The following is a 12,615-nucleotide window of genomic DNA, read 5'->3' on the forward strand; positions in this document are numbered from 1 at the left end:
GATGGAACTAGAAAATCACCAATTCCCCTTCCTAATGTATAGTTGGTTCAAGCCAGGGTCATCAGTGGGTGTCAGACCACTGGGTGGAAGGGAATGGGAAATTCGGTCTCACAGTATCTCCCCACGCTGCACCCCACCCGCCATGTTACCTACTAATTGTAAAGAGGAAACCGTGCCTTGACTACGACAGAGCCCATGAGTTCCCCTTAACTAGATGATCAGATTCATTGTTAACAGGAGGCCAGCCGACATGCTCCCTCCAATGGAATGTGGTGGGAAGTATACAACACCCCTTGTATCCTGTTCTTGCCGAAAATGTTTGACCAGAGTTTGAGGCTCAGGAAACACACAAATCACAATGGAGACCAGTTCCTAAGACAATGAATGGGCCAGGACTTTTCCAAAATGAAAACATTGTGTAAGACCAAAAACAAAAAGGTGAGAAGACTGTTCTAGATTAGGGGAGACTCAGGAGACATGAGAAGCCAGTGCAGGCAGGAGCCTTGGATGGATGCTGGGCTTCCGACAAGGAATATACCTGTCAGGATAAGGAAGTAACAGAGGTCCTCTGAATATGGACTGCGGTTTAAGTGATTTTAATGAGTCAATATTAAAACTCTTGGGTTTGAAAAAAAGTAGTATTACAAATATTTCTGACCAGAGGCTCCTGGGTGGCTCAGTTGGTTAAGTGTCCGACTCTTGACTTCGGCTCAGGTCGTGATCTCACAGTTGTGAATCTGAGCCCCACGTGGGGCTCTATGCTAACAGCATGGAGCCTGCTTGGGATTCTGTCTCCCTCTCCCGTTTGCTCTTTATCTCTCTCTCAAAAGAAATAAAAATAAACTTAAAAAAATTTTTATAAAGAAATATTTCTGACTATGTTCTGACTTTGAAAAGTCCACACAAGGTATTTTATCTTTGATTTAATTCTTAGCTAACAACATAGAATGAAGTTTTCTAAAGCAGTACTAGTAGAAATGTAAGGTGAGCCACATATGTTAGTTTACATTTTCTGGTACCCACTTTAACGAAAGTAAAAAGAAACAGATAAAATTAATTTTAATAATTTTATTTAACCTAGCATACCCAAAATTTTTTCAGCATATAGTCAGTATTAAAAATTACTGATGAGGCGTGCCTGGGTGGCTCAGTCGGTTAAGCGTCCGACTTCGGCTCAGGTCATGATCTCACGGTCTGTGAGTTCGAGCCCTGCGTTGGGCTCTGGGCTGACAGCCTGGAGCCTGTTTCAGATTCTGTGTCTCCCTCTCTCTCTGCCCCTCCCCTGTTCATGCTCTGTCTCTGTCTCAAAAATAAATAAATGTTAAAAAAAAAAATTAAAAAAAAATTACTGATGAGATATTTCACATTTTTGAGGGCTCAGTTTTCAAAATCCAGTATGTATTTTACATTAGAACTTACCTTAATTCAGAGGACAAATTTTCAGCAGAAATACTTAAGCTGATTTTAGATTCTATAAAATTTACAACTGAAAAAGTGGCCACGAAGCTATTCATCTTCTTCCTAATAGATTTAAAAGTTATCCGATGACCGAATCAAGTATTAGTTTTTAAATTTAAGTTAGTTGAAATTAATTAAGGTTAATTCATTAAAGTCGAAATGAAGTCCTGAAGAACTGTATTCGCTCGAGTGTCCGACCCGGCAGGCTGTGTAAGTTAGCTGCCGCACAGCTGCGTAGACACCGGGCCCTGGGGCTTCTGCTTCTTTAGGCTAGAATGTGCTGAACAACAGGCAAATCTCTGTTGTGTGCTAAGTAAGCCAGCTGTTGCCTGTAGGGGATGCTAGGGCCCGTGGTCTAGGAAGATGATCCTTCTGTTCAAGGACTGCTCTTACAAGTGAGACCTGAAAATGCCTTTGATCAGAGGTGGCTTTTAGTGACAGGCTCAAAGTTGATGGGCCATGTTGTCTAATAGTCTCAGAAGAGCAAAGATGGCAAATGGTATCAGATGACACAGGTAAGTACTGTTTTTAGTATTTCAAAATAACGAGCTTTCTTAATGTCGGTTGAGTTTTGTTACATTGAATCTTTGATTCACTTAAGATCAGTGTTTTCATACCATACAAGGACAGTTACGTTTTAAAAAGGGGAAAAAGAGATATTAATCATTTGAATGAAGAGAATCTCCCCACTCCTAGCCTGCTTGTCTTTAAGCAGTGATTACACTGAGTACCCTCTCTCAGCTGCCACCACATTTCTACTTTGTTCTCTGTTGACTTCTCTGTAAACTGCTGTAGCTGAAGCTTCGTAGCAGAACTACAAAATTTTATTGAAAGAAATTTTACTATTTTATTTATTAATTATTATTTATTTTTAATTTTAATTTTTTTGTTTGTTTTTTGTCTAGAGCCTGTGTGGTGCCCCTATCTCCTTATTCCAAGGGCCTCTCTTGCCTTGAAAGCTTTCTTATTACACCAGCCGTGGAACGGACAGTATTCTCTGGACATTTCTCATGTGTAAGTTTTTACCACTTGCTGTTTTCCTTTCTTAATTTCCTTGGGGTCGAAGGGCACCCTGAAAATCAGTACAGCGGGAGCCTGTAAAGACAAGCTGAGGCAGACACATTGGAACAGTCCCTGATGTGCCTCTCGTCCCCACCCTCGGGGGCGTGCGGGGGGCTGGGTACACGAGCAGCTCTCTGGTTGTGGTCCAAATGTGGAATGTGGTGTGTATGATGAGTGTGAAGATGGCCAATTAGGCCAAGAGGAATTTGAAGCCAGGCTTCAAATCCATTTTAAAAGCAGCAAGAATGGGCTTACTGCAGAGGTATTGTATGTTTTATGAATGTCCCCGCCTGCCTCACTGCAAAAACATACAGTAACTAATATTATGGTTATTAGTTAAATCTGTGAGTGTTATTGGACTTCTGCCATGTCGAGTGCACAGGTAGGCAGGGGTTAAGGGAGTAAAAAAAAAAAATAGTGTGATGGGTATCTCTTCTCCAAGAAGTATCTCCTTGGAGAAATGAATGTCCATTTTGCAGAGCAGAAAGAACAAATTCCTTTAGTCATTGCTAGATTCCTTATTAACATGAATCTAAAATGATTGTTTTTAGAGCCAACTGATAAATTTTCTGGTTTCTTGAAAGCCAATGAGACTTTCTTTACTCATTTTTGTTTGTTTGTTTTGTTTTGTTTTAACTAAAACTAGAGGCAGTCACGAAAGGTGGTTGATAGGTTCTTGAGTAGTTGCTGTTTGGTCTGAAACCAACTTTTTAAGCCAGCTATTGCAAAGGGTATTTATTGGCACAACTTTTTTTCTGGGGAAGAAATACATGGTTGTATTACATGTGTAACAGCATGAACTGACTCACAATCTTTTCTGTACAGTGATTATCCAGAAAATGAAGAAATAAAGAATCTCCTTCAAGAACAGCTGAATTCATTGTCAAAGTAAGCACTCCAGCTATGTTTTATGAAAAGATAAGACTAGGAGAAGGAAAATAGTATAATTTAGGCTTTTTGAAGCTAAAGTAAGTTGTGTTTAGAAAATAGTAGCCCCAAGGCGAGACTGTTCTGTTCACAGAGGTTTATCTCCCTTGAGGATCTTTGTTTTGCGGAAACATAGTCAATAGTTACAGGGACAACATCTACCTTCGCCAAGTCTGTAAGAGTCAGGTTGTTGTGGTCTCAGGTCAGGGCAGGGTGGAGGCTGCGGCTTGAGCACTTCTGTGGCTCCGCCCACCTCCACCTGCAGTGCCCTGCGAAGCCTCATGCTAGAGGCCACGCACAGGGTGGTTCTTGTGTGGCAGCTGCCTTTTCTAAAATAAGTTCTCTGTGTCCAGTGCTGCGCATGTACAGCTCTGAGAAACTAATGTGCTCCCTGGAGGGAGGGCATTTAGAAGTACCCTCTAATTGGCATTGGGAATAACATTGCAAAGGAAGTGGAAAAGTGTGGGTCCACCAGGAGTTCTTGGTAAAACATGATACATTTTTGCAATCTTAGAATCTATCACATGTAATAAATTTACCATGTTTTATTGACGCCAGATTCAAAGTAATTACTGTTTTCTGCATCCAAAAGTTAACATTTGTGTTTCAGTGGAAAAGAAAAGATTTAAAGAACCTCTTTTCCTCCCCTGATTTATGAATATTCTATATATGGCTATTTTAGAAAAACCAACTTACAAAAACCTGGCTTTTTTTCCTTATGTATTTTTTGGGAACAGTTTCTGAATGTATCTTTCCTAAAGTGTATACTGTTTCTGATGATTAGCAAACCATTTTATCAACAGTGACCTCGTTCCTATTGTTAGACATCTGTTCTTGTTTTCAAAACCATGAGTTGACCTGTTGCCAGGGTGTAAGCCAGAGTCAGAGATCACGCCCTTGTGGTTGACAGGTTCTAGTTCTCTAAGCCCAGACACACTCTGTGCCTTCTAAAGCATCTGTAACTTCAGTGTCATGGCAAAGCAACTTCCTTCTAGGCATACTACCTAGTTCAAAAAGAACAAAAAATTTAAGGAATAACAAAACTTTAAGTAGATTAACAATACTGAGTGTATTTCCCCTTTGAAGAGTATAGTGATTTATCTCCTTTATTGTTTGATTCAAAAATTTTACCTTGCCTTTGTCTGGATTTTTGTTTGCAGTGACATAAAGAAACTCTTGCTCGATCCGGAATTCACTCTATTGCAGAGGTGCCTGCTTGTTTCAAGGTAACACTGAAATGCTCTGTGTAGGAGACAAGAGTATTTCAGATTAACTCATTTCTCTTATTAAGGGTTTTTATTTCAGACCAAACCTTTTCAGACTATAAAACGGCATATCAGTTCATCCTTTAGATTTGATTTACAATTAACTTTGAAACAAGTAATACAAATAGGAAAAACAATTACATTTTTAACATGAGATCTAGGCCTTCTCTACTGAAAAGATTGCCTCCTATGGACAGCTTTTTAAAATACATGTTTTAGGGGCGCCTGGGTGGCCCACTCGGTTAAGTGTCCGGCTTTGGCTCAGGTCATGATCTCGTGGTTCACGAGTTCAAGCCCCGTGTCCGGCTCTGTGCTGACAGCTCGGAGCCTGGAGCCTGCTTTCAGATTCTGTGTCTCTCTCTCTGCCCCTCCCCTGCTCGCGCTCTGTCTCTCTTTCTCAAAAATAAATAAAAAACATTAAAAAATTTTTTAAAAATACATGTTTTAAAGTATCAGGCACAAAGGGTATGTCCTCAAATACGCTGATAAATTGTATTTAGAAGCAGTAACCTGTAACTTCCTCACTGTACGACAGAGTTGTCACTTGCACAAAAATACCCTTCTGTCCACTCCCCAGAGAATAAATTGCAACTATTTCCATACCTTATTTAGCCAATTTTCCCAGAGGAATTTCTTTAATTTCTTTAATGTGAAGCTCTGGTCCAGATTAAAACGTGTGCTAATGGCAAACCGGGTGAACCATTGCCCAGGCTTCGGAACCATGGCGCCGATCTTCCCATGGCACAGTGGGAGGTTGGGGCACGGAGGGGCCGTGTGCTCAGGCACCTGCGTTGTGGGAGGCCCAGTGACGGGGCTGGACACGGCGCTGCTCCCTCCTTCTCCCTACCCGGCCCAGGCCGGTGTCCCAGATCGTTTTCCACGTGACGGCGCCAGGCTCCTGGCTCCTCAGGCTACTGGGGGAGCCCCTGGCCACACCACGTCTGCCGTGTGGGCTCAGCGCGGCTTCGGTGTCCCCCTTCTCAGGCTGTACGGCGACGAGTCGGAGCTGCACTTCTGGACCGTCGCCGCACACTACCTGCACAGCTCGTCCCCGCGCAGCCCGGCCGTTGGAGAGGCCGCCCCTCGGGACAAAGTGAACAACCCGCTGGATATATGTTATGACATACTCTGTGAAAATGCCTATTTCCAGGTATTCTGTTTCATGTGTTAAACTCTGTGACGCTCTCATCTTGATCGCTTGTGTCTTTGCGAGTATCTTGAACTCGAGAAACGTGCCAGCTAAGTTGAAATCGTGTAACAGAAATGTGTCCGTTGGCACCCCTGCCTAAAAAAGGCCTGACTCCGGCCTGGAAAAGCTCATAAATGCTTACTGAGTCTTTAAATACACATTAGAATTTTATTATTAAGCCTTTGTTTTCTTAAAATTGTTCACTTAGAAGACTCTTTTTAATTTCTCTCATTTTATTTTCTATAAATAACAAATGTTTCTTTCGCTTGACTTGAATTTGCCGTGTTGTGTACAAAAAGGTGGTTTCATGATGTTTTCACTGCAGTGAGTACTTCGGTACTCAGTACTTCAGTACTCAGTACTTCAGAGGGCTTTCACCCAGCTCCACCCGACGCCCAGTTTCTGTAAATGGGCAAACTTGCACACAAATGAGAATTCATGTCAACAATTTTCCTAATCAAATTCTTATTAAATGGTTGGATTTCTATGAAGTTGATTATCTAATAACGTCAGAAGTCAAAATAGGGTTTATAAAATGATTTTTTTAAGTATGGTAAAATTTAATTCAAGTCTTATAATCCAGGCTCAATTTTCTTTCTTTTTTTTTTTTTTTTTTTTTCTCTAGAAATTTCAGCTGGAAAGGGTTAATCTCCAGGAAGTAAAGCGGTCAACTTATGATCATACAAGGAAATGTACAGACCAGCTACTTCTCTTGGGTCAGGTACGTCAACTTTTATAACTCTTCCGTGTTTCAAGGAGCTGCTCTTTGATTAGTATTTCAGAGTATTACGTTAGATCACACGCACACACACAAATGGGTAGATAGATCAGAGTATTTCTCTGAAAGTATACATGTAAATTTAGGCTGTCTTTCAAAATAAGACCAACAAAACCTGTGAGAAAGCAAAAATCTGTAGTTGACCAGCTTGGAATGTTGACTTCTATAAATGTCTGATGAGACCTAACTGTTTGGGTGTGGTCTGGTTTTGTGTCTCAGAATTGACAGATGCAAAGCTAAAGTAAGCAGTTTCTTGAGCATTTGCATAAGCCAGACTGTGGTTTTGCCTTTATTTCAAAGAAGCAGTGGGAGACTTTGTTGTTTTTGTGCATAAACACAGCATTGACCAGCCAGTTTTGAAAATAAAAGTCTTCTTTAAGCTGTAAACTTTAGTGTTCCAGATTATAAATTCGGTAAGATGATGTTGGAAGAAAACAGTCTCATAGTTACAAGAACGGTTTCTCTCATTAGACAGACAGAGCTGTGCAGTTGCTATTGGAGACAAGTGCAGATAACCAGCACTATTACTGTGACTCACTGAAAGCCTGTTTGGTCACAACTGTCACCTCGTCAGGCCCCTCCCAGAGCACCATTAAGCTGGTGGCGACCAACATGATTGCCAACGGCAAGTTGGCAGGTAAGGCACACCGTGGGGGTGTGGTGGTCAGTTCCCGAAAATCCAGCCTGTTCCCAGCAGAGCATTGGATTCTGAGGCAGTTCTTGCTTTTTGATATATGGTGGAGAAAAATAGGCAGTGATCGCTAGCTCTTTATACGATGATCGTGTCTCGTAATCATTTGAACCGGAACACGTCTTAGGTGGGGACGGGGCACCGCTAACGCTTCCCGGGACAGCGGTCCGGCCGCCACAGGGGAGGCGAGGGCGGGAGCCCCGCGCTTTCCCCGTTTGCTTCCTGCACTGTGTTGGCACTGGCCGCCCCCCCATCCTCGCGTGGTAATGTTGTAAAACTCTCCGTTAGCATTTTGCATTGAAATGTGAGCGAAGAACGTCTGCAGCGGGTATAAAATGCGTGAGACCAGATGAAGTCCAGTGGTGGCTTGTCGGGGACGGGCCGCCGACTCACCGGGGCTGCCGTTCTGTCTTCCAGAGGGCGTGCAGCTGCTCTGCCTGATCGACAAGGCCGCGGACGCCTGCCGCTACCTGCAGACGTACGGCGAGTGGAACCGGGCCGCCTGGCTTGCAAAAGTAGGTCACACCCGGAGGTGCGTTGAGCGTTTGGGATAGAAAGTTCGGCCTTGTCATTTAGAAGCGGTTTTTGGCTGCAGAGCTGCTGTGCAAATGTTTTCTTGCAACTCCCGTGCTCCTATTTAGGAGTATGAATTCCGTGGCTTCTTAATGAAAAATGGATCGCTGTGGTAGCAGTTAAGCGAAAGCAGCTGGCCCCTTTCCCCGCCGGGGTGCAAGCCCAGCCCCCAGCCCTGGGGCCTTGCCGGGCGCTCCGCTCCTCAGGCTGGGCTTCCACCGCTGTCGATGGCGAGCGGCAGCGTCAGGGCAGCGTGCTGGCAGAGCCGGGCCTCGAGTTTGCTTCCTAGGAACAGATCCCCTTTTGATCACGTGACAGTTTTCTCTACGTAGCGCAGGATGTCTTTGTTTTTCACGTGGGCCTCTTTCTCAGGTCCGTTTAAATTCCGAAGAGTGTGCCGATGTTTTAAAGAGGTGGGTGGACCACCTTTGCTCTCCACAAGTCAACCAGAAGTCAAAGGCCCTCCTGGTCCTCCTCTCCCTGGGCTGCTTCTCCAGCGTGGCCGAGACCCTTCACAGGTACACCCAGAGTGCTTTGTGGCGAGTCGGGGTGACTGATTGCTTTGTGCTCTTTTGAGGCTCTGCAGTGTGGGTGGAGCACTTGCCGTGCGGGGTGAAAGGAGAAGCTTACGGGTTAGGTTTATGAACCCCTGCAGGAATGGAACAGTCCATGCTTATCCGTCTTCACTGGGCCTGGGAGCTCTGGGCTCCCGCCAGTATAGTAGCCAGACCTAACAGGTACCGTGTATTTAAAAACAATATAAAAGGGGCACCTGGGTGGCTCAGTCCGTTAAGCGTCCAACTCCTGATTTCAGCTCAGGTCATGATCTCACGATTCGTGGGTTCGAGTCCCAAGTCGGGCTTTGTGCTGACAGAGCGGAGCCTGCTTGGGATTCAGTCTCTCCTTTCTCTCTGCCACCACCCACTCATGCATGCGCTTTCTCTCTCAAAATAAATAAATAAACCGAAAAAAAAAAAAGTAAAACAATATAAAAGAAGTCTTCAGAGAATTCAGCTTTGAATAGTGTAACTAAAATGAAGGCCAGAGAGCAGCAGGGAGGGTGTCAGTGTTGTGGGTGGGAGATGTCCCAAAATAATATCCGAAAATAATATGTATCCCTTCCAGGTCATTTAAAATTAAGGGAGGCTGAGGCAAATATGGCCAAAAATTCCTTGTTAAATCTGGTCAGTGGATATGTGGATGCTTGTCTTATCTCTGTAGATTCGTGTGTATTTCAACTATTTCACAGTTTTTGTAAATGTTAATTAAAAAGAGCCTGGGGGTGGGGACACGAGTATTGTCCCCTGCTTTCCTCTATGAGGCAGAGATTGGAAGGTGCTAGTATAACCTACTGGCACTTAGGTGTCCAGGGAGAACGGGCACAACAAGTCTTTGTACGGAAACACACCCTTGGGTGGGTCTGCCCCCAACTGCCGTAAATCCCAAAGCTTGAACTCACTTTGTTCTCTTGAGCAGCATGAGATACTTCGATAGAGCTGCCCTGTTTGTGGAAGCCTGTCTCAAGTATGGTGTGATCCAGGTCACCGAGGACACGGATATCCTTCACTGGGTGGATTATGCTGAGGGGAGGCAAGTGGCTGAGTGGGCTTCTCGAAGGTCCGTACTCAGATCCCCCGAAGTCAGGAAGGAGGGAGGATTGGAGGGAAGGGTTAAGAAGAAGGTGGCTGCATCGCTGGCATCAGCTGTCAGATGGACGGGGAGGCAGGAAGGACTGGAAAGGGACGGGACTCCACATTCTGTGAAGGCTTGTTAGAACTTAAAGGAAATACTTGAGGACAGGTCCAGGAGCCGTGGTGCTACTTTAAAGTAGTGCTGTTGAAAAGAGTGCACTCCATGGAATAAAACGTGTATATTTACCTGGGAATATATATTCTGGAATAGGTAAAAAAAAGATATTGTTACCCAAAGCGACAGTCTAATGGGAAACCATGATGGCACTTCAGAGATGTGCGTCATGCAGGCAAGTCACGGTGGCCCACGTATTAGCAGGAACTTTTACTAGTGACCTCACATGAGTCACTTGTTTTTCTTTGAAAAGATTGGGCTTGAGCTCGTGTTGGCTGAGCCCTGCTTGCTCTCATCACACCTCCTCTTGAGTTACTACATTGTGGCCTCATTTCTGCCAGTTACTTGGTCTTCTGTGTATATATATGTATATGGTTTTTTTTACAGACAATGAAACTGAACTTGAACTTATTCACTATCCTATCTCCAGGCACTGGTGAACTTGGCTCTAGTTGGAAGGGGCCATTTGGAATGTCAGAGCGCAATGAAACAGGGCTGTCTGAACGCCCCCCCTCCTCCCGCCCACCCCCCGCCCCAGGTAGCCAGAGCTCCTGCCTCAGGGCGGGCTTTATCATCAGAACCTCTCTCCTAAGCTGGATCTGCCCCCATACCACCCACCTCTGGGCCTTTCAGATGCCACAGGCTGTACACTTACATCTTACCTTTCTTTTTCTAGTCTTTGGCTGCGTTAGGCTTTGAGGGAGTCTAGGAGGATTTAGTTGGATCTTCCTCAGAAGGAATAGCTTTGTACTCAGACTTCGCCTCCCCCAGGCAGGTGTCTGCACTTGCGCCCTCCTGAGGGCACCCTAGTCCCTTCTGAGCAGCCCCCCGCGGAGCTGGTCTTTCTTTCCTGCCCATGGGAGCTTGGTGGAATATAATCACAGCCTTTTCTGCCCTTCTTTTCCTTGACTGTGGTTTACAGAAACTCATCTCTGCGATATATGCAGATTATGCCCGAAGTTTGAAGAACCTCGGTTTCAAACAGGGAGCGGTTCTTTTTGCTTCAAAAGCTGGAGCAGCTGGCAGCGATTTACTGAAGGAGCTGGAATCCCCCAAGCTAGAACGGACTGAAGAGTGACAAGTCCATCTGTGCTGGGGAACCTGACCTCATAAGCAGGGCGGGGCAGGAGGTTGGTCTGGCCGTGCTCACGGTCACGATCCAGACTGCGGAGGACCCCGTCCCTGCCAGGGTCCCCGGGAGCTGCTCACGTGCACAGCAGCAAATGAGCACGTGTGTTGTTAGGGGCCACTTCCACGTCCCGTGTTGATCTCAGAAAAAGATGCGAACGCTTCAGATTTTGAAAGGGTATATAACATTTTATACTTTTGGAGACAGCCTTAAGAGTCCCTGGAAAATACTTTTAATTTTTTTAAACTTAAAATTCAAGTGACTGAATTGCTTTTCTCATTGACTAAATGTAAAGATGTTTGGAAAATCTAATAGTGAAAGAAGTTTGTGAGACTTAATTCTCAAATATGTGCTGTGCCTGTGTTTATACACAGTCATTCAAGGGACAGAGCAGAAATATTTAAACAGTAAAGATGACTTTACCAAAGCATTCCTTGTTTCTTACCTTGAGAACATAGAACGGTTGATTCTCTGCTTTAGGCAGTTGCTAAATTTTGTAATTTTAGGCTAATAGGCTCACAGGGAAATTTTAAGCTTTATGTTTTATTCTAGGATGTGGAATCTTGGGTATTTTGAATTTTAACTCCTTCTCTGATGCATGACACTAACCTCCTTTTTGAAGTATCTGTGCTTGAATTTTCTGTCTTTGTGTTTGTCCAATAACTGACATACGTGAGATGTGACAATTATAAATTATTGCTGTCTGTGACTTAGAGAAATGATAAATAAAAAAGAGATTGCAGCCAGGCGTTTGTGTTCCCCGAGCTGCGGTGCACGAGGCCAGGGGCTGTGCTGGGTTCTCAGGAGTCAGTCCAGGTGCTTACCCTGCAGAGTCCAGGCTGCGGGCCGCGTCCAGAGAAACTGGAGTAGGAAATCTGGGAGTGTGGTGCACGGTTGGACCAAGCCCTTGCCCCCCGGGGCAGATCTGCTCTGATTTCCGGAGGGAGCAGGGCTCGGCGTGCAGCTCTCGGTGAGGTGAGGAGAGGGGGTGGCATTCCTGTCATCCCTCCTGGATGTCCACATATGGTTTTTAGATAGAATCATGGCCTCTGCCCTTAGAGGTCAATCTGAGCCCCTCCGACAAGGAACTGGAATCCATGGGGAGGACGGGCCTGTCAAAAGGAATGCTTGTTCCAAGACTGGCAGTTTGGCTGAAGGCTCTAGAGGAAATACAGGATCCATCCATTTGTCCTGTAGGCAGGTTACATCTGAATACCTAAAGGCCATGGGCAAACACCACTCTCTGTATATTATTAGTTAAATGATTGCCCCCATATATTGTGTTTATTCGGCCATCAGCTCGCTAAAGGGAAAAAGAATGCTGGCCTTACTAAGCCAAGAGGAAAAATAAGAAATCGTACTCCAGAGTGGGGCATTTTGAAAATTAAATATGCTTTGGATTCGAGGCCAGTGACTAAGTAATGGGGTGCTGCCGGCCTGTGGGGATGGAGGAGCGGGGAGAACCCGTTAATCAGGGACGGCCGAGGGCCCGAGGTCTGTCACAGTCCAGCTGGGTAGAATGGCAGTCGTTACTCCTCACAAGACGGAGACCAGGTCTGTCAAGATCCACCTGAAAGTCCCATTTCAGACAGAACCTGGGCTCCCCTTTCCCTGGTGACCCTGTGGGCTGGAAGCTGGCCCTTAGCTACACTCACCTCTGCTGTGCGTTCAGGGTCAAAAGCTGATGAGGAGGAATCACCTTCATAGTCAGCCTGCACTTCCGCTTATCTTTTCACG

General features: G+C 45.0%; 1 protein-coding gene across 2 annotated transcripts in view; it reads left to right on the plus strand.

The window, feature by feature from the left end:
- Positions 1-11,620, plus strand: part of WDR11 (WD repeat domain 11) — a 68,393-nt gene extending 56,773 nt beyond the window's left edge. Inside the window, exons 20-29 of one of the 2 annotated variants that reach the window (XM_045439145.1) lie at positions 2,364-2,472; positions 3,346-3,408; positions 4,608-4,673; positions 5,697-5,862; positions 6,527-6,622; positions 7,151-7,316; positions 7,788-7,885; positions 8,316-8,461; positions 9,420-9,499; positions 10,670-11,620. In XM_045439145.1, the coding sequence (XP_045295101.1) occupies positions 2,364-2,472; positions 3,346-3,408; positions 4,608-4,673; positions 5,697-5,862; positions 6,527-6,622; positions 7,151-7,316; positions 7,788-7,885; positions 8,316-8,461; positions 9,420-9,499; positions 10,670-10,827 (1,148 nt within the window). In that variant the 3' untranslated portion in view covers positions 10,828-11,620. Of the gene's footprint in view, positions 1-2,363; positions 2,473-3,345; positions 3,409-4,607; positions 4,674-5,696; positions 5,863-6,526; positions 6,623-7,150; positions 7,317-7,787; positions 7,886-8,315; positions 8,462-9,419; positions 9,500-10,669 lie in introns of those variants that run through there. The other variant, XM_045439146.1, reaches the window with a different exon arrangement.
- Positions 11,621-12,615: the final 995 nt, after the last annotated feature.

This window comes from Leopardus geoffroyi, chromosome D2 (genome assembly GCF_018350155.1).
Source record: "Leopardus geoffroyi isolate Oge1 chromosome D2, O.geoffroyi_Oge1_pat1.0, whole genome shotgun sequence".
In the NCBI taxonomy this organism is placed as follows: Eukaryota; Metazoa; Chordata; class Mammalia; order Carnivora; family Felidae; genus Leopardus; species Leopardus geoffroyi.